This window comes from Salmo trutta, chromosome 26, assembly GCF_901001165.1.
Source record: "Salmo trutta chromosome 26, fSalTru1.1, whole genome shotgun sequence".
In the NCBI taxonomy this organism is placed as follows: domain Eukaryota; kingdom Metazoa; phylum Chordata; class Actinopteri; order Salmoniformes; family Salmonidae; genus Salmo; species Salmo trutta.
In genome coordinates, this window is record NC_042982.1 from 14318771 (window position 1) to 14346710 (window position 27940).

Consider the following 27940-nt stretch of genomic DNA (forward strand, 5'->3'; position numbering starts at 1 on the left):
GAGGAAAGTGGGAGAGGGAGTGGGTCACGTACATAATTAAAAAAACAAAAAACAAAGAAACATCCACGATTAATAGATACATGATGTTGAATCTAAAACACATCTAGGTTCATCTTCATTTTAGTTTAAACAGCAAGGTATAGTAATGCAGGATTGTAAAAATAGCCACGGCAATTTCTCATTAGATTAGCGTTTGTTTTTTTAACCGGCCAACTGAATAAACCATAAAAGCATTCACAGTAAGATTCAATGACATAAGAAGAAAACGCCCATTATTAGCCTGGTCCTTTTGTAACAAGTGAGCAGCGCAACATTGCAGCTGTAGGTTACTAGGAGCGGGATCTTACACGTGCATATTTGGGAACACGTTGGCCAACCGTGCGCGCAGTGCGCTTATAAAACATTTGAAGAGCTCCATGCGCAACAGACCGTGCGGAGGTATTCTGATATCAGCACAGTAGACGTAGCGCATTGGCTCACTCAGGGATATTGTGGATATTATACTACTCCGTGGAGCATCCGTTTGGGGAGCATGACAACCGGAGCCATTCGGGACGCACCGGATCGGGAGAAGCCCGCTCTCAGTCAAGCAGGTAGGCTATAGAGTTAAATTGTGACTGCCATTCAATGCGTATTTTTCCGGTTGCTTAGCCTATACTGCAAAGTAGTGTAAGCTACTGCACTTGAATTAGGCCTACTTTATTTATATATATATATTTTTTTTTACCATATTGTGCTTTGTAAACTATGACAGAAACAATTAAATAGCTTAGTTGAAAGGATTCGTTTTGTTGAAGGAAAATGCAAGTGATTTTTGTCTGTGTACATGAAAACTACGTAAATTATATGCTTAATCCCCAAAGCAGCTTTGCCTAATCATTAATCAGGGAAAGAAAAATATGACATCTATTTGCAGGTTTTACCTTTCATTTTTAAGATTTACTTTGTTGTAATTTGAGACCTGCCAATAGAAAGAATACTTACTGACGTGTAACTCAAGTATTGATCTCGTTAGGAGATTTTTTACATGCACTGATCGCAAATTAGAATTCAGCCTATTGCGGTGATTATACTGGCTAATTACCCATGTGCAGACTTGGTCGAGCTGTTTTGCAGATGTGGAGTTATTCTGTCTGAGAGTTTTTAATATGTATTATCTACACAGCCCTTTCATTATGACAGTCCGCACAATAAATTAGGCCTAATATATTTTAAATTTTATTATTACCATCATATTAATAATCCATATTATTTTGAAAATAGTAAATCATGGACTGGAGCATATCTGCTGGAGCATATTTTTATTTTGTTTTTATCATAAATGGTCCCATCCAACATTTCTATTTGGGGCCCAAATGGGTTAATGAACGGCTTTTCCTCAGGCCCCATGAGGAAAACCCAACAGGGACCCAAAACCTTTTTTCCTCAGTATCCAGGTTGGCCCCACACGTGGGTATGAAGCCCAACATGAGCCCACATAAAGCCCAACATGGCAACCACAAGTGGGGCAAACGTGGATACTGAGGATAAATCTTACTGGGCCCCTTCTGGTTATCCTCCTAGGACCCCAAGTGTTAACCCTTCTTTAACCCACCTGGGCTAGGTATACATTGTACAGTGAAATTGTATTGTGACTGATTATGCATCTGTGGGTACAGAACTTATGAAGAGGAGGAACAGGATGGCGATATGGCTGGTACTGGGCATGCTCTGTCTGTCCCTGGTCCTGGTCATTCTGGGGATCTACACCACCACTCGCACAGAGAGCCTCAGCATCACCGGATACACCTCTGGAGTCATTGTAAGTACATCTTCATCATTATCATCATCATCATCAGAATTATGTTCATCTGCCATTTTGTTGAAAATTACTCACTATACATATAAATGAACTTTTAATAACAACAAACACATTTTCTCAAATGTTCTCTCTTTTTGTCATAAAAAAACAACACAGACCTTAAGAAAATAAAGAAGTTGCAATGCCAAGAAGGCAGGTCTCCAGAAATTATTGACGGATGGGGAAACTATGGTTTGTGAGTCATTGTCCGCAAAACAAGATGTCTTCCAAATTATGGCAATTAAAGTCTCATAAATGTCGTGAGAGTTGTCATCATTCAAGTTGTTGAACAAACCCTCATCTTATAACACATGACAGACAAACCACATATATTTCAGCTGTTATTTGCATCACAGCCAGTAAGTATTTCCAGTACCATTTTATATACATTTAAAGACAGATAATTTCTAAGTGTATAATCTCGTTTAACCCAGAACTAAAGTCTTGTGTAATTGGTCAGCTGCTCGATTAAGTTGTGGGTCCATATGTGTTAAGAGATTGGATCAAGAGATGCTAGAACGAGGTGCTCCACCTTCTCTCTTTGCAAGTTACTGGCCGAATGTCAACTTCCCTTCGGAAATTCAAAATATGCTAACAACTGCAAAATTGCCATTTGTCCAAATAACCAGTGACGAAAAACCCAAACACCAGAACTACTGCTACTCGTTATCCCACACATCCCATTCCTTTCCGAGAGTTCTACGGTACCACAGCCATGTTGTTAACAGGTGCATTTTCTATTATGTCCACATTTAAACCTTGGCATTTCTTCTGCTGGATCACCGCAACTCAATTCTGATTTGTGGGTAACTTCAGTGATTCAACTGCACAGTTCATTGGCGCTTCCAATTCTGTTGTAGTAGTAGTCGACCAGGGAATAATCTTTGCATTACTATAACATCAGTGAACGGAGTTGTTATTTATCTCTTGACTTTACATTACTTTTAATAGTGCGTAAAGTTCTCTACAATAAGAGCCAACCGCTGGCATCTCTCTAACAGTGGCTGTTCTACTTAATATCTGCAGTTGGCGTTTGGATCCTTCCTGGGTGTTCTTGGACTCTGCCTGGAGGAAAACCGAAAACAGCTGGTACCTTTCTACTACTTCTCATTCATTTGCCACATTTGTACTATCCTTCCTCCTGAATGGTCTCTCTCTCTTCCTCTGCTTATCGCATAATGTTCTTGCCTGATCTATCTCTCTCTTTCATCCTCTTGGTTATAATTGCATCCGTGCACAGCAGAGATTGATAACTGCAGACTGTGTTCAGGCTTTTTTCCCAGCCCAACACTATAACACCTGATTGAGCGGATAGTGGACCATTTGTTATGAAATAATGCACAGTGTTTACAGGGCTAATGACCAAATTAGTCGTTTTAAAAGAGGTTACTTGGGGTTGAGTTTTGGTTTCAAAGTATTTCTATATTGCATCTTTCAGTTAATTGTCTTTTTTATCTGTCAAAGAGAGTGGGAGTGATTAAGAATAGAGAGTGGTGTGGTATCCAAGCCACAGCCACAACCTCAGTTTTGTGTAAAAGCCAGAAATATGGTCTGGCCTGTAAAATATAGAAGGAAAACCCCTAAAACTCATTGGATAATAGTCTTGATAGATCTATGTCTAGAAATATTTAAATCATTGTAACCAGATGCTATTTGAAGTGAAACAGGGTTGAGCATTCCAATCTTTTACACACCAATCAATATAAAACAAAATTAAAGAACCTGATCTTCAACCAGCTCAAGTCAGCAGTCTCAGCATGGCCAACTCTGTCTTTCCAGTCCAAACCACATCCAATGGTACTCTGTTCTGTTGGGTTGACTCTCCACCTCACACAGCAGGAGTAGTCTTTAACAAGTTAGAGAAGATGGACAGAGTAGTGTGTGTGTGTGCATGCATGTATAGTGGATAAGGATATTGATTGATGTGTATGTGTGGGGCTTCTCCAAACCATCCCATCTCATTTTATCCAGCAGAAGAAATCATTGTGAAAAAGGAGAGAGATAGTGAGTGTATAAACAGAAAGCAACTTGTTAGGTTGAGGTAAGACAGGGAGATGGAGAGAGTGAGGGGACCCCAGCATAGAGGAGGAAATGTGCCTGGCTTGGAAAGGATGTCAATGCCTGCAGTGCAGATGCACACACACATAAGCACACACACACACACACACACACACACACACACACACACACACACACACACACACACACACACACACACACACACATAAGCACACACACACACACACACACACACACACACACACACACACACACACACACACACACACACACACACACACACACACACACACACACAATAGTTCATGAATGATTCTTAAAAATGATTCCAGATGGGTATTTGTTAGCTGTTGTTCTGTTATCAATACATTTTACCACAGTTTTCTTGGAATTTAGAAAAACTGTAAACTTTAGTGTGCTTGTAATATGAAGTATTATTGCTAATTATTCTCACCTGCTCATGTCTGTGTCTTGTTACGGTTCTTGTAATCGTATAAGAAAACGAGCATTTCCAATTAAAATCATAATACATTTTAAAGAAGCCTTTTTAATGATACTTCAATGTAGGTAAACAGAGATGGGGTGGGGGGGAATAGGAGGAGATAGAGAGTGTGGTCTGTTATTATTACACTGAACAAAAATATAATCGCAACATGTGAAGTGTTGGTCCTATGTTTCATGAGCTGTAATAAAAGATCCCAGAAAGGTTTTATACGCACAATAAGCTTATTTCTCTCAAATTTTGTGCACAAATTTGTTTACATCCCTGTTAGTGAGCATTTCTCCTTTGCCAAGATAATCCATCCCCCTGACGGGAATGGCATATCAAGAATCTGATTAAACAGTATGATCATTACACAGGTGCACCTTGTGCTGGGGACAATAAATGGCCACTCTAAAATGGGCAGTTTTGTCACACAACACAATGCCACAGATGTCTCAAGTTTTGAGGGAGCATGCAATTGGCATGATGACTCCAGGAATGTCCACCAGAGCTGTTGCCAGAGAATTTAATGTTCATTTCTCTACCAGAAGCTGCCTCCAACGTCGTTTTATAGAATTTGGCAGTACGTCCAACTGGCCTCACAACTGCAGACCACGTGTATGGCGTCATGTAGACGAGCAGTTAGCCGATGTCAACGTTGTGAACAGAGTGCCCCATGGTGGCGGTGGGGTTATGGTATGGGCAGGTATAAACTATGGACAACGAACACAATTGCATTTTATAGATGGCAATTTGAATGCGCAAAAATACCGTGACAAGATCCTGAGGCCCTTTTTTTAAAAAAGATATCTATGGCCAACAGATGCATATCTGTATTCCCAGTCAAGTGAAATCCATAGATTAAGACCTAATGAATTTATTTTAATTGACTGATTTCCTCATATGAACTGTAACTCAGTAAAATCAATGACATTTTTCCATGTTGCGTTTAATTCTAATCATGTCTGTAATCGTGTCCAAGATAGACACGTCCAGCTATCTGTTAAACTGATATTTTCATATACTCGACATTACCTCAGTGGCTGTCACGGACTAGCTTATTGGCCAGAATGGCTACCAGGGTTCCAGACCTGCAGACCACCCTGGTTTAGTTTAGGCTACTTACTTACTGACTTAGGCTCATCTCCCATCAGAGATCACAGACCATTGACGATGTGCAGAGGTTTGCCCATGGCTAAATAGTTATGCTACGAGCGGTCTCTGAGGCTAGGGTAGTGTTTATTAGGGCAGGGGTTCTCAAACTTTTGTGGACCCCCTCATAATCAGAACACAACTCAAGTGAGATAAAGAAAATAGGAGTTTTACAATGAATTCGGCAGTGCATGGCCAGACTAACCAAGTTTCGGGCCCTGGGAAGGAACATTTTAAAGGTTCGCCTCTTGGAATTGCAGTTTTCAAGCTAATTTCCTGCAATTCTACAAATGAGGCAGAGAGAAAACTTAGCAGGTGTATTAAAAAAAATATTTTTCACAAATATCCCAGTGAGTCTCCCAGGTCCATGTTGCCCAGTGTTAATACCATAAATGATAGGTTCATAATATTACATTGTATTTTATTACACCCTCTAAACTTATTCCACTGTTCCCTTGGCCAAAATCGTTTAATCGGTTGCTGTTAGTAATATTCATTAACAAAAGAGGGGAAAAAAACAATGTTTTATACATATACACACTGAGTGTACAAAACATTAGGAACACCTGCTCTTTCAATTACATAGACTGAACATGTAAATCCTGGTGAAAGTTATGAGCTCTTATAGATGTCACCTGTCAAATCCACTTCAGTCAGTGTAGATGAAGGGGAGGAGGCAAGTTAAAGAAAGATTTGTATGCCTTGAGACATGGATTGTGTGCCATTCAGAGAGGGAATGGTTAAGACAAAAGGTTTAAGTGCCTTTGAATGGGGCATGGTAGTAGGTGCCAGGCGCACCAGTTTGAGTTTGTCAAGAACTGCAACGTAACTGGGTTTTTCATGTTCAACCGTTTCCTGTGTGTATCAAGAATGTTCCACCACCCAAAGGACATCCAACCAACTTGACACAACTGTGGGAAGCATTGGAGTCAACTAGGGCCAGCATCCCTGTGGAATGCTTTCAACACCTTGTAGACCATGCCCAGACGAATTGAGGCTGTTCTGAGGGCAATATTAGGAAGATGTTCTTAATAATTTGTACACTCAGTGTATATTCAGAGCCTTCAGAAAGTATTTACACCCCTTGACCTTTTCCACATTTTGTTGTGTTACATCCTGAATTTAAAATTTATTAAATTGAGACACAATACCCCATAATGTCAAAGTGGAATTATGCTTTTAGCCATTTTTACTCATTAATTAAAAATTAAAAGCTGCAATGTCTTGCGGCAATAAGTATTCAACCTTTTTGTTATGGCAAGCCTAAATAAGTTCAGGAGTAAGAATTTGCTTAACATGTCACATAATACGTTGCATCGACTCAAACTGTGTGCTATAATAGTGTTTGACATGATTTTTGATTGACTACCTCATCTCTATCCAGACGTTTATCTGTAAGGCCCCTCAGTCTAGTAGTGAATTTCAAACACAGATTCAACCACAAAGACAAGGGAGGTTTTCCAATGCCTCGCAAAGAAGGGCACCTATTGGTAGATGGATAAAAAAAAAAAATAAGCAGACATTGTGTAACGGCCGTCGAAGGGAGTAGACCAAGGCGCAGTGTGGTTAGTGCTCATCATGAATTTATTATACTGAGAACACAATAAACAGAGAAACAAAAGACGCCAGCCAAACAGTTCTGTCAGGTAAGATATACTAAACAGAAATAAACCACCCACAAAACCCAAAGGAAAACAGGCTACCTAAGTATGTCTCCCAATCAGAAACAACGATGTACAGCTGTCCCTGATTGAGAGCCATACCAGGCCAAAACAAAGAAATACAAAACATAGAAAAAAGGACATAGAATTCCCACCCTAGTCACAACCTGGCCTAACCAAAATAGAGAATAAAAACCCTCTCTATGGCCAGGGCGTGACACATTGTATATCCCTTTGTGCATGGTGAAGTTATTAATTTCACTTTGGATGGTGTATCAATATACCCAGTCACTGAAAAGATATAGGCGTCCTTCTTAACTCAATTGCCAGGCCAATGGTGACTTTAAAATAGTTACAGAGTTCAATGGCTGTGATAGGAGAAAACTGAGGATGAATCAACAGCATTGTAGTTACTCCACTATACTAACCTAATTGACAGAGTGAAAAGAAGGAAGCCTGTACAGAATAAAAAAATATTCCCAAACTGAATAAGTCACTAAAGTAATACTGCAAAAAATGTGGCAAAACAATTCACTTTTTGTCTTGAATACAAAGTGTTATGTTTGGCAAATCCAATACAACACAATACTGAGTACCAATTTCCATATTTTCAAACATAGTGGGGGCTGCATAATGTTATGGGCAATGTTCCCTCTAAGCTGCACATGTGTGCAGGGGCGCAGCTCCACCGGGACTGCCGTGCAAAATAAATATCAGCCTGCACAGAGAAGCATGAGATTGAACTTCACTCAACTTTCTAGTTTTCCCCTTTAGTTAACATTATCAACGTTCCCCTCAACTGTGCGAATGGTGAACGAAATGAACGCAATATTAGCCGCTTTCAATGCAACATACTGAAGCAAAGCAAACTATGCAAGACATTTTTTTGTAGGCAGAACGCATTGGAGTAGGATTCAATTGCATTGACAGGCACGACTCAGGCCCATACTCTACACAGACCGGTGCACCATAATCAATCAGAGCTGCAGAATCCCTATATGCAAATACACCATTGCCATATATGGATCTGTGTCATTCACTTTGAACTGGTCTGTGTTTACAGCATGAGTGGTCGCAAGTAGATGCGCTTCTTAGATCACTGCACCTGTACATAGCCCATCTATAATTTAGCCCAAACTACTACCTCTTCCCCTACTGTATTTATTTATTTTATTTATTTTGCTCCTTTGCACCATATTATTTCTATTTTAACTTTGAACTTTCTTCAAACTACAAATCTACCATTCCAGTGTTTTTCTTGCTATACTTTATTTACTTTGCCACCATGGCATTTTTTTTGCCTTTACCTCCCTTATCTCACATTATTTGCTCACATTGTATATAGTCTTATTTTTTTTCTACTGCATCATTGATTGTATGTTGTTTTACTCCATGTGTAACTCTGTGTTGTTGTATGTTGTCGAACTGCTTTGCTTTATCTTGGCCAGGTCGCAATTGTAAATGAAAACTTGTTCTCAACTTGCCTACCTGGTTAAATAAAGGTGAAATAAAAAAAAATAAAAAAAATAGAGCTGCATGTAGCCAGCCAGGTGTGTACATTTGTTCATATTCTTTGCTAGTAAGTGAGTTATTAAATTTCTAGTCAGTAATGGGGGAGTGGTTGCTTCCTACAGGAATACAATATGTGTGCATTTCTAGCCATCTTTGAACAGCAAGTCAGGTCAAGAGCTTTTTATTATTTCTAAAAATCAAATCAAATCTAATTTTATTTGTCACTTGCGCCAAATACAACAGGTGTAGACCTTACAGTGAAATGCTTACTTACAAGCCCTTAACCAACAATGCAGTTTTAAGAAAATACAAAAAAATATAAGAGATAAGAATAACAAATAATTAAAGCGGGCTATATACAGGGGGTACCGGTAGAGTCAATGTGTGGGGGCACCGGTGTCGAGGTATTTGAGGTAATATGTACATGTAGGTAGAGTTACAATGCATAGATAATAACAGAAAGTAGCAGCAGCGTAGGGGGGGGGGCAATGCAAATAGTCTAGATAGCCATTTGATGAGCTGTTCAGGAGTCTTATGGCTTGTGGGTAGAAGCTGTTTAGAAGCCTCTTGGACCTAGACTTGGCGCTCCGGTGCCGCTTGCCGTGCGGTAGCAGAGAGAACAGTCTATGACTAGGGTGGCTGGAGTCTTTGACAATTTTTAGGGCCTTCCTTTGACACTGCCTGGTATAGAGGTCCTGGATGGCAGGAAGCTTGGCCCCGGTGATGTACTAGGCCGTACGCACTACCCGCTGTAGTGCCTTGCAGTCGGAGGCCGTGCAGTTGCCATACCAGGCAGTGATGCAACCCGTCAGGATGCTCTCGATGGTGCAGCTGTAAAACCTTTTGAGAATCTGAGGACCCATGCCAAATCTTTTCAGTCTCCTGAGGGGGAATAGGTTTTGTCGTGCCCTCTTCATGACTGTCTTGGTGTGCTTGGACAATGTTAGTTTGTTGGTGATGTGGACACCAAGGAACTTGAAGCTCTCAATCTGCTCCACTGCAGTCCCATCGATGAGAATGGGGGCGTGCTCGGTCCTCCTTTTCCTGTAGCCCACAATCATCTCCTTTGTCTTGATTACGTTGAGGGAGAGGTTGTTGTACTTGCACAACACAGTCAGGTCTCTGACCTCCTCCCTATAGGCTGTCTCATCATTGTCGGTGATCAGGCCTACCACTGTTGTGTCATCAGCAAACTTAATGATGATGTTGGAGTTGTGCCTGGCCATGCAGTCATGAGTGAACAGGGAGTACAGGAGTGGACTGAGCACACACCCCTGAGGGGCCCTCGTGTTGAGGATAAGTGTGGAGGATGTGTTGTTACCTACCCTTACCACCTGGGGTGGCCTGTCAGGAAGTCCAGCATCCATTTGCAGAGGGAGGTGTTTAGTCCCAGGGTCCTTAGCTTAGTGATGAGCTTTGAGGGTACTATGGTGTTGAATGCTGAGCTGTAGTCAATGAACAGCATTCTCACATAGGTGTTAGTTTTGTCCAGGTGTGAAAGGGCAGTGTGGAGTGCAATAGAGATTTCATCATCTGTGGATCTGTTGGTGCGATATGTAAATTGGAGTGGGTCTAGGGTTTCTGGGATAATGGTGTTGATGTGAGCCATGACCAGCCTTTCAAAGCATTTCATTGCTACAGAAGTGAGTGTTACGGGTCAGTAGTCATTCAGACAGGTTGCCTTCGTGTTCTTGGGCACAGGGAATATCATGGTCTGCTTGAAACATGTTGGTATTGCAGACTCAGTCAGCGCATGCTCGGAGTACCCGTCCTGGTAATCCGTCTGGACCTGAGGCCTTGTGAATGTTGACCTGTTTAAAGGTCTTACTCACATCGGCTGCGGAGAGCGTGATCACACAGTCGTCCGGAACAGCTGATACTCTCATGCATGTTTCAGTGTTACTTGCCTCGAAGCGAGCATAGAAGTTATTTAGCTCGTCTGGTAGGCTCGTGTCACTGGGCAGCTCTCGGCTGTGCTTCCCTTTGTAGTCTGTAATAGGCAGTGTTGTATTTTGAGACAGGCTTTAATAAGCTAAGTAGCCAATAGGCAAAGGGTAGCATCATTTGTCTGATTCTCTGTAATAATGGTATGGGAATAATAATGCATTTAATTTTGTAAAGTGTTTTTTTGCCTCAAACAATAACATTTTCAGTCACCATCTTGTCTGAAGAACAAGTGGATAAACAGGTTAATATATCTTTTTTTCAAAAGTCTCATGGAATGTCAGCCTAGATTGAACACCACACATTGTCTGCTGCTGTAGGCTGAATGATAGAGCAGCTATTTCCATGTTAAAATGTTATGGGATGCATTTTCTCCATTTGATAGGGCTTCATTATGATCAAATAGCCACAGTTGCCTACTTGGCCACTGTTATAACTATAACTTAAAGCGGGTACAGCCTCAGTGTTCACAGTAAATGCACGGCAGAAGTTGTACAACATTTTCAAAACGTTCAAGTTTGCGCTCAGCAGACCTGAAGTTTGCTCAGTGCCTACATTGTTTTTGAGGGACATTGGTTATGGGTATGCTTGTAATCGTTAAGGATGGGAGTTTTTCCAGGATAAAATGTTTTATTGGAAGGGAGATAAGCACAGGCAAAATACTAGCGGGAAACCTGGTTTAGTCTGCTTTCAACCAGACACTGGGAGATGAATTCACCTTTCAGCAGGACAATAACCTAAAACACAAGGCCAAATCTACACTGGAGTTGCTTACCAAGAAGACAGTGAATGGCCGAGTTACAGTTTTGACTTAAATTTACTTGAAAATCTATGCCAAGAGCTGAAAATGTTTGTCTAGCAATGATCAACAACCAACTTGACAGAGCTTGAATAATTTTGAAAAGAATAATGGGCAAATAGTGCACAATCCACCGGTGGAAAGCTCTTAGAGACTTACCCAGAAAGACTCACATCAGTAATTGCTGCCAAAGGTGCTTCTACAAAGTTTTAGATATTTCTGTATTTTATTTTCAAGACATTTGCAAAAATGTATAAAAACATGTTTTGACTTTGTCGTTATGAGGTATTATGTGTAGATCGGTGAGAATTTGTTTTATTTAATCCATTTTGAATTCAGTCTGTAACACAACAAAATATGTAATAAGTCAAGGTGTATGAATACTTTCTGAAGGCAGTGTATTGAGATCTGGCCGCGGACCCCTGCAGTACATCCGCGGATGAGAACCCCTGTATTAGGGCATGCAAATGAAAACTTTTTGAAACGTTTTACAAAAGTGGGAAAATGTCAATCTTATTGGGCAGGTCAATGTACTGTAGTTCCTTCCTATTTCAGGCAGTTTTCTTCAATTTGCTGCCTACCCACAGGGCACAAATATCATTTCAACTTCTAGTTTTCATTTATATTTGGTTGAGATGTCAATTAACGTGATTGCAAAGTCATTTTATCCCACCATGTCATTCGATTTAAGCTAAAAAAATATGAAATTCCCTTACGTTGATGACTTTTTGCAATCAAATCAGTTTTCCACGTTGATCCAACTTCATCAGATAGATTTTTTTGTTGAAATGACATGGATGACAATGAACACATCCCAGACCAAGCTTCCCTTAGGTCCACAAATCTTCCCGCATCTGTTTATTTTTGTCTGCTGGCGGCCACAGCTCCTTCATATCCTCTTTCTCTCTTCTTCTCTTCTCTTCTCTTCTCTTCTCTTCTCTTCTCTTCTCTTCTCTTCTCTTCTCTTCTCTTTCTTTCTTTCTTTCTCTCTCTCTCTCTGTCTCTCTCTCGTTCTCTCTCTGTCTCTCTCTGTCTCTCTCTCTGTCTCTCTCTCTGTCTCTCTGTCTCTGTCTCTGTCTCTGTCTCTGTCTCTGTCTCTCTGTCTCTCTCTGTCTCTCTCTGTCTCTCTCTGTCTCTCTCTGTCTCTCTCTGTCTCTCTCTGTCTCTCTCTGTCTCTCTCTGTCTCTCTCTGTCTCTCTCTGTCTCTCTCTGTCTCTCTCTGTCTCTCTCTCTCAGTGTGGAGATCGTGTTAACACTGGGTAACATTTTGTTGAATGTACTCAGCTATTTTGGACCTCATTTCACAGCAAGACAACTTTTAGGGCCGATGTGAGATGTCGGCTCAGAGATGATCAAGAAAAACGAGTGAATCTCCTGAGTGGATTTGTTGTTTAAGTGGACTCTCGTACCAGCAACTTGGATTAAGATGAAAAATGTTCCTCGATCATGGAATATGATTGATTATATTTCTCATAACTGATCTCAAGTTAGATGTCAGGATAGGGTAGCTGAACTGTCAGACATAAAGACAGAAACCAGGTTGCAAGTAAATACTATTACGTTTAAAAGGAAGTCTGTTTTTACTCAGCAGAGCTTGGGTTAAATGGCACTGAGCTTTTGACCATAAACAGTTGTTGTGGTTTTTACATGTGTTTCTCTGTGTTCCTTCATACTGTGTTTCTCTTTTAATCATTATACCGTTCAACCTGTGTCTCTCTCTTTTCATTTGAGTTGAGTCAAAATTTTGCTTTGACACAGCTGTTTGCATTTTGTCTGACATAATGTCTTAAATCAATATAGGCTCCCAAGCATGTTTATTGTAACAATAATTTGGTCTTCTGTCTTCATCAGACAGATGATGAAATTGAAAACTTTAAAAATCCCACTGGGCACACACTGGTTGAATCAACGTTGTTTCCACGTCATTTCATGTAAATGACCTTGAACCAACGTGGAATAGACGATGACTTGATGTTGGTGCCCAGTGGGATTGCTACAACCCACTTGGGAGGATATATACAGTTTACTGTCTTCCTAGTTTTGTTGTTGAACATTAGTCCTGCTAGCATGTGCTCAGTCATGTATGTATGTTTCTATCTTTTCTAATAATGTCTTATTCCCTTTCTCTCCAGCTTGTGGCGGCCATTATTTTCCTCAGCTTCGGGATCATTGCCTCCTTCCTGTGTCTGGTGGTGGATGGCGTCTTCATCGTTTTCAACATGGTGAGTCACGTTGCTGCTCCACGTGTGTCTTTCAACTCAACAGATCACAGGGGGTTTGAGACAATTGTGACCGTAAATGAAAATCTTACCTAAAGCTAATTTATTTCTCATTCAGAGTGAAAATAGCAATCTTAGGGGGGAAAAACTCATTTATTTCTAATTCTTTTAGTCAGTAGTAGGCTTGATCTCAATTTCTCCTCCCCCAGTCTCTGATCTTGATGTCGTGCATGAGAGTGTTTGTGAGAATAGCTGTAATATTCATGAGTGTTCCATCGTATGTGGATGGAAATTGACCCACCCTGTCTGTAATGTTGAAAGCAGTTTGGATTGAGTCTCACTCCCTGTGGATGAGTGTGGTCATGAGAGAAAGTCCTCTCCCATTTCAATGTGTTAACCCAACCGAAAATTTCACACAAGATCGAATGTTCCGTTTGCCATCCATAGCACAATATAACTTCAATACTTGCAATAAACTTTAAACACATTTACATTTCAAAGTGGATCAATACATGGCTACACAATGACATTGCAATATAATACTAATGTGTACATTTCGAGGGAAATGCCAAGATGCAAATGACCCATGGTCCAGAATTGTCTGTCTGTCTGTCTGTCTGTCTGTCTGTCTGTCTGTCTGTCTGTCTGTCTGTCTGTCTGTCTGTCTGTCTGTCTGTCTGCATGCCTGTCTGCATGCCTGTCTGTCTGATTGTACAGGGCATCTGTGTCTGTGTTAGTATGTAGTGGAAGGAGGGCTTGGAAACCCAGTAAGCAATTTATTTTATTAGACCATTGATCACAAAGCTTCAGCTAGGAATGTTTGCCTCTATCAAAACCCTATTAAAAACATTTACAGAAACAGAGAAAGAATTGTAAAATTCAAATCACCAATAACACCTCCAAATGAACAAAGTTTGTCGATATGCCATGTATTATGTGTCTAAGTGAGGGTTTTCTAATGCTTTTTTCTATGCAATGTTTAATTATGTAAATTCTGCATTTCTTCTGTTTTTCTCTAAACTGTGAGCAAGAATGAATATAGTCAAAGCAGGGTATAGCAGCCTGGTCTCATAGACTAGACGTAACATAATATGCTAGCTTTTGTCACAGAAACATTACAATGCAGTGTACAGATGCAGGATCTTAATTTGAGCATATTTGCTACAGCAGGAAGGTAATCCTGCAGCAAAAGGAAATGTAAATTATTATGTGGATTAGAAGTAATCAACATTGTTGTGGGGGTTGATACATTTTTCATAAGAGAAAATTAAGTCTGAAATTTAAAAGTGGAAATTGCACTACAAGTTTTACATTTACTGCTTTCAGGAAAGTTCTCCTGCAACTGGGTGATCAAATGAACATCCTTAATCTGTATGCATTCGGTACTTACAATGTCAATAACAGAGTTGACTTGACTAGTTCCAACGTAGTGTCCAACTAGTTGATATACTTATCTACAGTATGTGTTAAACAGCGTAGTACATAACTACTATCTGTTTACAATGCCTTAGCAAAACCTGCAAAATTCATAACATATACTGTATATATATTTTACATCCATCTTCTGGTTCCAGTATATACTCAGTGGTGGAAAAAGTAGCCAATTGTCATATTTGAGTAAAATTATGGATACCTTAATAGAAAGTTACTCAAGTAAAAGTGAAAGTCACCCGGTAAAATACTACTTGAATAAAAGTCTAAAAGTATTTGGTTCTAAATATACTTTAGTATCAAAAGTAAATGTAATTGCTAAAATATGCTTAAGCATCAAAGTAAAAGTATAAATTATTTGAAATTCTTTATATTAATCCAAGCAGATGGTACCATTTTCTTGTTTTTAAAATGTACGGATAGCCAGGGGCACACTCCAACACTGAGACATAATTTACAAATGATGCATTTGTGTTTAGTGAGTCCAGATCAGAGGCAGTAGGGATGACCATGTGTTGTCTTGATAAGTGTGTGAATTGGACTATTTTCCTGTCCTGCTAAGCATTCAAAATGTAACGACTACTTTTGGGTGTCAGGGAAGATGTATGGAGTAAAAATTACATTATTTTCTTTAGGAATGTAGTGAAGTAAAAGTAAAAGTTGTCAAAAATATAAATAGTAATGTACAGATACCCCCCAAAAACGACTTAAGTAGTACTTTAAAGTATTTTTACTTAAGTACTTTACACCACTGTATACACTGAGTGTTCAAAACATTAAGAACACCTTCCTAATATTGAGTTACACTCCCGTTTGCCCTCAGAGCAGCCTCAATTCGTCAGGGCATGGACTCTACAGGGTGTCAAAAGCTTTCCACAGGGATGCTGGCCCATGTTGACTCCAATGCTTCCCATAGTTGTATCACTGGATGTCCTTTGGGTCATGATACACACGGGAAACTGTTAAGAGTGGAAAAACCCAGCAGTGTTGCAGTTTTTGACACACTCAAACCGGTGCGCCTGGAACCTACTACCATACCCCATTCAAACGCACTTAAATCTTTTGTCTTGCCCATTCCCTCTCTGAATAGTACACAATCCATGTCTCAATTGTCTCAAGGCTTACAAATCTTTCTTTAACCTGCCTCCTCCCCTTCATCCTCACTGATCGAAGTGGATTTAACAGGAGACATCAATAAGGGATCAGAGCTTTCATCTGGATTCACCTGGTCAGTCTATGTCATGGAAAGAGCAGGTGTTCCTAATGTTTAGTACACTTAGTGTATATATATTTTACATCCGTCATCTGTTTTATAGGAGAACTTTACAATGCCAGAATGATATGGAGTCTAATTGGCAAATGCTATTCAAAAGAGATGTGCTGGAATTGGATGGAGTCATTGCAGCTGTGTTTAAACCATACAACTGCAGTCTATTCAATTCTCTCATGCATTACGATATGATGTCTCTCTGTCTGTCCCACACCAGGATGTCCGTCCTCTGAAAGCAGGGAGATGCCAGTTTTACACAAGTGGAAACAGCTACATCTATGAGAATTACTATGCCTCTGTAAGTACAACTGCACGCATAGCAATATGACTTACTGTGTTAGCTATCCTGTCCAATTCTGAAAATATGTGTAGTACCTACTCTCTGGCAGGGGGAAAATACATTTTAAGGGAGGGGTCTATCACCTTTGACTAATCTCTGCTTGTACTGTACCTGTCACTCAATACTGTTGATTAGAGTGTATGCCTCCTCTTGCAGGTGCCATGCCAGGGTCTCACGGAGTCATGTACTATGAAGGTACGCAGTGGGACCTGCTACTGCTGCGACCTTTATGACTGTGCCAAGTGAGTCAAAGATACACATACATTAAAGGTCCATCATGTAGCTTTGTGTACGACCCAACAGATTTCTCATTGAAAGCAAGTCTGATAAGCCGCAGATCCAACCGGTAATAATCTAACTAACTTTAATAATCTAACTAAAATAACTTTATATACAGTATATGTGGTAACTCACCCCTCACATCAGCAATGTGTAGAACCCACCCACCTGTGTGATGCTTGGAAGGCATTTTGTGCCAGAATGCTCTTCACACATTAGCTATCACGATGATAAGGTATGGAGTGATTGTGCCATATTTAAGCTGAAGTAGGCTCAAACTAGCGCTGAGGGTTTCCTAGCCAGGTCAAATGGTGTACAGACCAACTCATCTCACTTCCCTCATGAGCCATCATTCGCTGCTCCTTGGTAAGCGAATGCTCCTACTACCTGTCTTTCTTTCACTTGTTGACCGGTGTTTTGGCTCACTGCTCTGCAATTTACTGCTTGCTTCTAAAGCACCAAGTTGGTAATCTCCGGGTCCTATAGTGTATGTGCAGGCAGGATCCATGCAGTGAGAAAGTCCTCTGCTTTCTCTCTGTTTTCCGTACTGGTGTGTGACTCAGGTTTGTGTTGCTTGTGTGTTTGACATTTCACAGGCCGTGCTTGTTTCGGGAAGCAGGGTGCGGGCTGTATTTGCAAACCAATGTAGTTTATAGCAAACCTTTAGTAAATTCCTGTCAAGAAGAGAGACACGGAAGTCCAGTTAGCCTAGCTATCTTACCTAGCCTGTAGTTTCAAGTGAAGGTTTCTAACGAACGGTTTAAATGCTGCAGAAGCTGTGTTTATTTTGCTCTATTCTGGGACATTGTGGACTGTCCGGACTTTCAATGCAGCAACTGTTTGCTCGCGGAGGACTACAGAGGCGAAGTGGCTACTCTTAGCAAACAAGTAGCGATCTTACACAAGCTACTGGGGAATCCACGTCCGCCTACTTTCTCTTTCTCTTCTACTCCAGTAGCTGGACGCCGCTCTGACCTGATGGGAGTGTCGCCACCGTGTCGTCTTTCCATAAACGACTGGCCGGTGCTATGCAGGGATCCCTCCTCTGACTTAGTAGGATGCTTATGGATGACTTAGTAGATGTTCCTATTGTTGACCCTGCCAACCAGCCATGGAGACATGTCACTTGCCGTGGAAGTCGAAAGCAGCGGCCTTTGGTAATTGAGGCCTCCTTGGCGGTGGGAAGCCCTGACCAGTTATAGACTTCAAACAGCTTCACCGCCCTGGATCCATAGGTTCCGGTGCCTACTGACTACTGCAGTTCCTTGGGTGTAAACTTTGTAGCCAACTTTTAAACCTTTTGGAAGCAGAGGATGCTCTATAAGGAGGATGGGATCCACCCTAATCATTTGGGTGCCTGGATCCTGTCCAAACACTAAAAAGCAGTGCTGAGGCAATGACTGATCAAATCAAGCTCCTCAAAGGTATTTACTCCCATTAAATCAAAGCGATATCATTCTGCCACAATTTCCCATGTTGATAGGGTATTGTAAATAGTAATTCTATGCCTGTTCATTTCATTTCCATTGATAGCTCTGTTAGCTCCCATAAGGAACCCACTGTTGTTAGCTCAACCTATGCTATTAATATTTTTATATCAAGCTATGTGCTAATAACCATAGGGGAGTTGTCAATAGGAGTCCTGTGCACATTTACCAGATTTCTGCTATTAGCTCTGCTACTTTGAATCCAATCAATAAGCTTTTTGTGGCTAGCTCATCCAGTTCTATTGACTCTTGTGTCCCCATGGATACTGCTGCTGTTTTCAAATCTCGCAGAGGACTGTTATATATAAATGTGCGAAGGCTGATGTCTAAACTGGACTTTCTGGATGTCTGGGTGCAGGACACTAGCCCTGACATTCTGGTTATCTCAGAGACCTGGCTGAATCATTTCATTATGGATAAGGACGTTGCCATTGCGGACTACAACATTTTCAGATGTGATAGACCAGAAAAGGAGGGAGGGGTGGCTATTTATGTAAGATCTTCTCTTATGGCATCATGCTCTCTTAGAAATGAACAATGTCTACACTGTATTTCTGATGAATTTTATATTATTTTAATGGACAAAAAATGTGCTTTTTTAAAAAAAAATGTAAGGAAATTTCTAAGTGACCCCAAACTTTTGAACGGTAGTGTATATTGGGAGTAGTGCCTTTCCTCAGCCACAGTGTGTTATATGTGCCAAAGTACTATTTCACAGCTCGATGAAACCTTCACTCTTGCACAGACATTTAGAAACAAAACATACCAATTTGAAAAATAAGCCATGGGAGTTTTTTGAGCGAGAATTAAGACGACTTTCGAGTAGTAAGACGTATAAAAGCAACAGATACCATTAATAAGAAGGGGCTAGAAGCGTCTTATATGGTGAGCTACCAAGTGGCTAGGACAGGCAAGCCCCGTACTATTGTGGAGGACTTAATTCTTCCTGCTGCCACGGATATGGCTGGGACAATGCTGGGGGGAAAAGGCCCAAAAAACTATACAGACAATCTCTTCATCAAACAACACTGTTTCACGACACATCATTGACATGGCAGGAGATCTACTATCCCAATAGTGCAAAAGTTGACCTATTCTGTACGAGAAATAAATATTCCAAACATAGTCTGGGACAGTTGTGGGATGCGATAGATCCCAAATGAATACAACCACTAGCATAAAAAATGTGGCTGATGCAACAGATCAGAACATTTAGCTTAAAATGTTGATAAACTATTAGTCTATTCCTTCACATTATAAGCGCAGCATTGTGCATATGGCAATAGGCTATAAGCGCCAATGTTCCAAAATGCAATCAATTAGTGGGAAAACACCATTCTCAAAAGTGAACGCAAATGCGACTATGCATGTAATGCGTTTATTATAAAGGTGCATTTTTATGGTGAAAATTTACTTCCCCAAACTTGAAACTCACGCGCTGCTTATGTATGCCTGTAAGGCTCTACAACCGTTGTAAACCAGATTAATGTGCTTAATGTTAAGAAGTAATTTGGCCACTTTAGCTGTGATACAAACCTTATAAAAACATATAGGCCTATGGGCTAGGCTACATGAGGTGTGCAAATATGATTTGAAAAAATAGCAAAAAAAGGCATGAGTTGTTTCTTGCTTTACTGCACACTAGCTGGGCATCATTCACAAGTGATAGCTTAATATTGTCACCCATCAGACTGTTCTTGATTTAACCTTGTCTTTACATATACTAAATAATATATGTGTGAAATTTGTTTTGATTTAGAATGGGCCATTACTATGCACCTGTCTCGAAACAGGGGCAGAGGCAAAAATACATGTCATCTGTGCACTTAAATAGCGAATGGAGGACGCTTTTCCTGTGGTTTATTTTCATTCCAGCCAGGTAGGCTATACTCCTGTTGTAAAGAGAAGCAATTTGTTTAATATTAGGAAGTTGAGAAATAAATATAGTAAGCCTATAGAAAGCTGATGGGATCCACCTCTTTTTAATAGAGGCCATCACTCTGTTTTCTCACGCAACTGCATAGCCTATAGAAATGTTGTGTAACATGAGCTCATAGGCTCTGATGAAGTGTTTGATTCGATTTTCAATTACATTTGTATTGATGTCAGAGTGATTAGAGGGACAATAGAGTCCAGTTAGTATGTTTGGTAGGTTACTAATGACCATCAGCAGCATCAGAGCTTGGAGAAGCCTAATTACCGTGACTAAACGGTCACATGGAATTTGACTGCCGTCATGACTCGTGAACGCCAGTGGGGCGGTAATATGTCACCATAACAGCACTAGTTGGGCCTCTTTGTATGTAAGGAGAGAGCAATATTTTCATGTGTTTATCTACAAAGCACTCATGCAGAAACTTCTTACGTATCTATCATCATTAATTCAATTTAGACTTACAAATTACCAAACCCAGTCTCAGGCTTGGATAACACTGGAGGCCCCTTCGGTCTCCACAGAGTTGGGGAAAGCTGATTTTAGTTTTTGTTGTGCCCTTTATGTGGAACAACTTACAGAGCTCTCTGAAATGAAATGCTCTGGGGCCTCATTTATATAACGGACTAACAATCAATTTTGATCTGAACTATGACTTATGCAGAAAAGCATGTATAAGTAGTTATTTATAAAACCTTACTTTGACGTGGAAATAATCTTATCTCTACTCAGAGTCTAGACTTGACGTAAGTGATTCTCCTGCTGGTTATGTATGGATATTCTTTTCTTCCCTTGCAGTTTAAAGTCAGACCATTTCTTTTTCACATCAGCCACAGTTCTGTCTTGCTGCCCCACCTCGTTCACTGCAGCGGCGTCACACTCCTAAGCTACCTGTTTGGCTTTGTTTGTCAACCCACTATTTAGTCCACCGAATAATACATGTTGCCTGTCTTCAATCTCCTCTACCATCGCTGTGATCTCGTCTTCCAAAAAGTTAGCTTTTCTCTTTTGGTCCACGGCTATTCCTGACTAAACCCTCGTTTGTGCTAACATTCTATAAGGGGAAATTGCTGATTGTAAGGCACGTTCAGGTGCCGTCAATTCTAAGTTCATTCGAGATTTATAGATCACAGTTGCGTAAATGAACAAATGGGCTTCTTAGAAGCTGCGTAAGCAAGGTGTTTCATGCTCAGTATGTTTTATGAATCCAACGTAAGCACACTGTCGGAAATGATCTTACAAACTTCAAGTATAAATCTAACAACATTTTTATAAACGAGGCCCCTGGTCTCACTTGGTCCGTTCAGACTAATGACCAGAGACCTCTATGTTGATAAATGTGTGTTTTTCTTAATATGTTTTATAATTTTGTATATTGTATCTGAAAAAGAGACCCTAGTCTCAGTATGACTTACCTGTCAAAATAAAGGTTAAATAAAAATAAATGGTCTGTGAGTACTCTTGGTCCTGCCCAACTCATTTCATACTAGCTTAATAGTATAGCTTTATAAAGTAGTATAATGTTATTCTATGAATGCCATATTAATAGCATAAATCTAATAATATTGTTATAGGATTTGTTGTTAGTGACGTTCTGTTGTCCTGTCTTGTAGTGGGGGCTACATGAACAACTACTATGAGTTTGTGGGTGTGCGGAGCTGCGGGGAAGTGCTGTCCCTGTACGTGTTGATCTGGGTGCTGACCAGCCTCAACCTGGTGGCCTTCTTCCTGGGTATCCTGACCACCGCCGTGCTGGGAAGCATCAAGGACCAGGTGAGAGAGACAGGCTGTGGCTAAAAGTACACGCTAATATACTTGTGCAATGCTTAAAGGTTTGTGGTGTATAATCAGGAGTCTTAATCAGTACTTGCAGTTAAATCATATCCAGGTTTTATTCCATATTGTATTAAACCTGGGGAAAGGGGATTGGGAAAAAGAATCAAAATCAAGTGGCATTCTCTTGCCCTGCAGGCCTGCTCCTGCCCATTCCAAACATTCTTCTCAGTAGCCCACAGGTGTGTGGCAACAGCTCATAATGAGCGGTGTTGGGTGCGGGACACGGCCCGCCTGTAGTGGAGCTCTCCACTGCCGTGGTGCTGAACCATCAGCGCCTTTCTCCTGCACTGGCTAACTGTAGCTGTCCATGGTTCTGAAATACTTTGGCGTGTTATTTATATAGGTACATTCCTCGGGCTCATAGGTTAATATTGGATTTGATTCAATTCGTAGCGCTGAAGGTCTGAGCTGTAGCGCAATTGAAATTTAAAAGTAATTTTCGATTGAGCCGACATACTGTATTAAGCGTTTACCATAAATGCAGTCTCTGCGAACGCGGGAACATTGCCTTTAAATTTCTATCGCGCTGTAGCGCAGGTCTTCAGCTCTACAGATTGAATCAAGGGTATACTGTTATTCATTATAGGGACATTTTAGGGAAATTACACTCCAAATTCAAAGTTTCTCAGATGTTCTCAGGTTGTGTAGATCCAGCTATGTGCCTCCTCAACCTGAAATGAATGGAAAACATAAGCACAACAAATCTGGAAGTTAAATTTATTTATTTTTATTTAACCTTAATTTAACTAGGCAAGTCAGTTAAGAACAAATTCTTATTTCCAATGACGGCTTAACCCGGACGATGCTGGGCCAATTGTGTGCTGTCCTATGGGACTCCCAATCCCTGCCGGTTGTGATACAGCCTGGAATTGAACCAGGGCCTGTAGTGATGCCTCTAGCACTGAGATGCAGTGACTTAGACCGCTGCGCCACTCGGGAGCCCAGAGTGCTTATCTTTTCCATTTGATCAAGCTGAATCTACAAAACAGATGACCTGGGACATGGACTTATCCCAATAGAAGACCTCTGAGATCTGAAAACACAACTCACTTTAAGTGCATTATATGTGTTTGAAGCCCTATTCCCTATTATAGTGCACAACTTATGACCTGAGCGATGAAGGATCTAGAGTATGGGTTCCTTTAAGTGAGTGGAGGCGAATTGCATAACTGTTGCTTGATTGCACCTATAGTGCTATTGATGAGACTGGTATTGATACAGTAGAGTGCAGTGAGTCCATACAAGGTGTTCTGTATCTAGCTGTGTTCCAGAGGAGTGGAGGTGAAGCCTCTGTCGAGGACGAACACAGCAAGAGATAGGAGTTGTGGAGAGTAGCAGAGGTATCAAATTACAGACAATCTCCCAGATGATGTATCAGGATGACTCCTATGGACATATGGTGTCAAGATGGAACAGTGTGAGCCGGTAGGGGTGTGGGCCGGGAAGCCGTTAAACTTTACAAGACCTTCTTCTGCTATCATTGTTCTTCTGCTATGAAATTGTCCAAATACTGTCAGTGTTGGTTTTAGCCTGCCTGGAGTGCCAGATGTGCAGGGTTTACAGTTTTGGAACTATTTTATCGGTCCATTAAGCCAGGCAAGCTCAATCAAGCACAGGTCAAGTATTTACAATTATTTAAAATAGTTTTTGATCCCAGGTCTATCTGCTATCATATCCGAGCAAAGCTTTGAAGGAGTGGATAGGGGTTGGGAAAGGCCTATTCATACCTTTCTGATGATCAAATCGAATACAAAAGTGTGTCTTTAAGTTTCCCGGCAATCCAGATTAGAAATGTCACGACTCACTTAAGAGGAAAGAAAGATATCTCTCTGGCGATCATCCTATGTTAAATGTCCCCAGCAGAACCAGAACAGCTAACCGGCCCCGATTGAATTAGAAGAAGGAGCTTATGTTCTGTGTTGCGGCACGATAGAGCTGGGAGACACAGCAGGGCATAGCCCAGGAAGACACACATCAACGTCAGAGATAATTGTTTCTTGGAAATCTGAGCTCTTCCCTTCCACCCCAGGATCCCCCCCACCCTTCATGTCTTATCCAAATAACACGGCATCGCTATAATTCTCTCTCCCCACCACTTCTGTTTGATGAGCAGCGTGTCAGGGTGTGTGTGTATGTGTGTGTGTGAACAAGCGGTTGTTTGTGCATTTGTTTTGGGGGGGGGGGGGTCATCGATTTGGCAGACTGCTGATGCCAGGCCAGGTGACAACGTCATTTCAGATATCCAGCACAACCCTTAATGTGTGTTAGTGTTTGAGAATATTTCAGAATACACACAAGAGGATCACAACACATTTCACAACATTCCAAAATGTGTTTGTGTGTGTCTCTCTTTCTGTATGTGTTTGACAGAGGAGCAACTCAGTGACCCGGTTGTCATCTCATCTCTCAGAGGGGGGATGTCTTTCCTCCCCCACTGCCCCCCTGCTGATGGACAACACCAACAAAGGACACCAACACCTCTACCCGGTCAGTCACATACACGCACACACTCGTAATTCTGTTTGCTCACACCCTCTACTCCTGTTAGTATTGGAACAGATAAGAGCAAAACCCACTGGGTAAGTGTCAAAGCAAACATCTCTCACAGATATTGAATACATAAAAAACTACATCCACATGAAATGCATGATAAACACACCATGAAACCTATTTAGTGCAAAACACAACGATAAAATTGCTGCTTCCACTGAATCTTCAGTGATGAAGTGACTGTTACTGTAATAAGTGTGTCCCTATCTCTAACCCTGCTTGCCTACCCACACAGGTAAGGCTCATGACCCACATTTGCTGTTTCCATATAATGAATCTGACCCATTTCTCTGCTATGATTTTACTACATCAATTAAGCCCAAGACTGAAGCGGAGGTTGTAGAAATAAATCATTGCCGTCCCGGAAAAACCTTGTATCTCCATGTAACCTTTCAGATTTTTTTGTTCAAGCGAATGACTACTTTCAATGTGTGTAAAAAAAAAAACAGAAACAAAAACGTGCAGTGAAGGTTTAATGACTTTAAGACCAATCAAAGTCACTCCAAACACCTTGTGAATATCCGTGACTATATGGTAATAGATCTGAAAATATATTTAACAAATCAGTTTATGAAAAGTTTCATTTTTGGAGATACAGGGCTCTATTTTAAAAAATCTATTGCAATGGTAAATCTGGCAGTAGCATTATAAGTTTGGCGGTGTGTCTGATTGTATTTTATTATTTTCACAATCAGAATTATGGGCGCAGTAGATAACGGTGGCGCGAGTTTTGGTAAATAAACAAGTTGTGGGTGTGTCGAGGCTTGGCCACTCACTGGCCATTCAGGAAAAAAATGGAATGTCCAATATAAAGAAAAAACGGGAATGTCTGTTGACTTAACCAATTGCATTATCGCTAAGACCAGCTTTTGGTGAGTCTTAAATATCACCAGGAGCGCTGCTTGAAATTGGCACATTGGTGCACGTTTTAAGGACACACCTCAAATATCTCCACGCCTCCCACCTCGGAGCAAGCAAGCTAATATAAGACAGGTAAAATACCAACACTGGTGCAAGGGTTGGAAAATAGAGCATGTGTTTGACACTAGCTCCGCCTTAACACCAGCCAAAAATAGAGCCTGCCAAGGTTTTTCCAGGATGCCAAAAATGTACAGTGCATTTGGAAAGTGTTCAGACCCCTTGACATTTTACACATTTTGTTACGATACAGCCTTATTCTAAAATGGATGAAAACATTTTTTCCCCCTCATCAATCTACACACAAAGCAAAAACAGATTTTTTGAAATGTTTGCAAATGTATAAAAATAAAAAAACAGATATCACATTTACGTAAGTATTCAGACTGTTTCATCAGTACTTTGTTGAAGCACCTTTGGCAGTGATTACAGCCTCGAGTCATCTTTGGTATAACGTTACAAGCTTGGCACATGTGTATTTGGGGAGTTTCTCCCATTCTTCTCTGCATATCAAATTGCATTTGTCACATGCGCCGAATACAACAGGTGTAGACCTTATTGTGAAATGCTTACTTACAAGCCCTTTTTATTTTATTTTATCCATTTTAGATTAAGGCTGTAACGTAACAAAATGTGGAAAAAGTGAAGGGGTCTGAATACTTTCCGAATGCACTATATTTCAACAGCAACCTCTGTTTTGGTCTTGAGCTCAAGTAGTCCTGTTACTGGTAATTGGTCTTGTAAAACCCCAGGGGAGAGAAAGGGGTGAGATACTGTACATTGGATGGAAACTCACAGATGTTCTGGGAGGACTCAGCTCCCTCTACCATCCCATATTGCCCTGCTGCCCTCCCCTCCTCTGCCCACCGTCTGCCTTACCCTCTGTATTAAAACCCAGCTTTGCAACTACTGGCTGCTAGAAAGACAGAAAGCACCAAGTAGCCCTAGTAGACCATGCCAGGTTCATGCATCCAACAAGAACACCGTCCAACCAATAAACCCCCAGAAAACAAGAACTTGCCTGAGAAACATTAGGCCTACCTCCATTTGGAATCCATTTTATTTGGAATCTTTTAAACTTTTTTTTTTCTTATCCATTTTCCACTCAAACAGGTGATGTTCAAAGCCTGCTGTTTGTAATTATTCCCAAGTTTAGTGTAGTTACAAATATAACAATATTGTTTTCCCTCAAATTAAGATTTGTTTGTATTGGCATCTATTTATTTGGCATCTATTACATTTATTTGCTTATCCACTCAAACTGGTCATGGTTTTCAATTCAAAATATTTTTGTAACTATTCTTTACCTAGAAGTAGAGTGTAGTTATAAATGGAACAAATTAGCAAATGGAACAATACTGATTAGCTGAATCCAACTAAGCTTTGTGTTTTCTGTTCTGTCTTTCAGAGAGCCTCCTTATACTTTGCCCCAGCGGCGGGGAAGGAGTTCCCCCAGAGTGATCCATCAGAACCCCTCCGTCCGGACCCCAACCCCCCTCCCTTCGCCCCGCTCTATAACCTGCTGCCCTACAAACCACAGAGCTTTTCTGTCTGAATGAACCTCCCTATTCCAGCGTTCCGCTGCCCAATTGTCATACAACTAGGGCCAGGAGTTTCCTCCAGGCCCTCCTGGCCCTAGACATGACAGTCACAAGACATCCAGGGGGATCCGAATTTTGGAGTTTATTTTAGAATAGTTGTTGGGTATGGTGTAAAATGTCTGTATATGAAATGTAAATATGTTGACCTATTTCAAATTATTTGCCAATTTGTTTTTGTCTTGTGATGTGCATTCTACAAACGAGTGAAAAGGCTAGTTATTTAAGACCTTTTGTGAAATGTATGGTTTGACAAAATAAATGTACTTTTTATACTACATCTTAAACTCAACTGTATCTGCTAATAAAGTAATAAGTAATGTTAAGTATTTTTTTCTGATTAACTAATGGACCGACTGCCATAGTGTTCTAGGTTCTGCCGTGCTGCCCACTGACACTCATATTCATTAGAGATGCTGCTTGATGTTGCCTGCCTGGCCTCTTCATTGCCGCAACATTGTTTACCTTTATTTCATTAGGGCCCAAAACTAATTTAGTAATAAGAACTTTGTTCTTTCTTCGAGCCCAATAGGCATAGAGGGGGATGTGTACGGAACTATCAAGCTCGTAGCCAGACAATGCATACCTCATAAACTGAAACTTCTGTGTTTTTTCTTCCTTCTTTAGACATGTTGTTTGCAATGTGCTTCCCCTGGTTGCAGAAACAC

At 40.7% G+C, this 27940-nt stretch overlaps 1 protein-coding gene across 1 annotated transcript; it reads left to right on the forward strand.

The window, feature by feature from the left end:
* The first annotated feature begins 290 nt into the window (after positions 1–290).
* On the forward strand, positions 291–27598 carry LOC115163209 (transmembrane protein 255B). Its single transcript, XM_029714907.1, has 9 exons — positions 291–593; positions 1659–1801; positions 2867–2929; positions 13544–13633; positions 16549–16629; positions 16828–16913; positions 21984–22143; positions 24577–24693; positions 27083–27598. The coding sequence occupies exons 1-9, from the start codon at positions 533–535 to the stop codon at positions 27227–27229; spliced, it is 948 nt and encodes a 315-aa protein (XP_029570767.1). The 5' UTR covers positions 291–532; the 3' UTR covers positions 27230–27598.
* Positions 27599–27940: the final 342 nt, after the last annotated feature.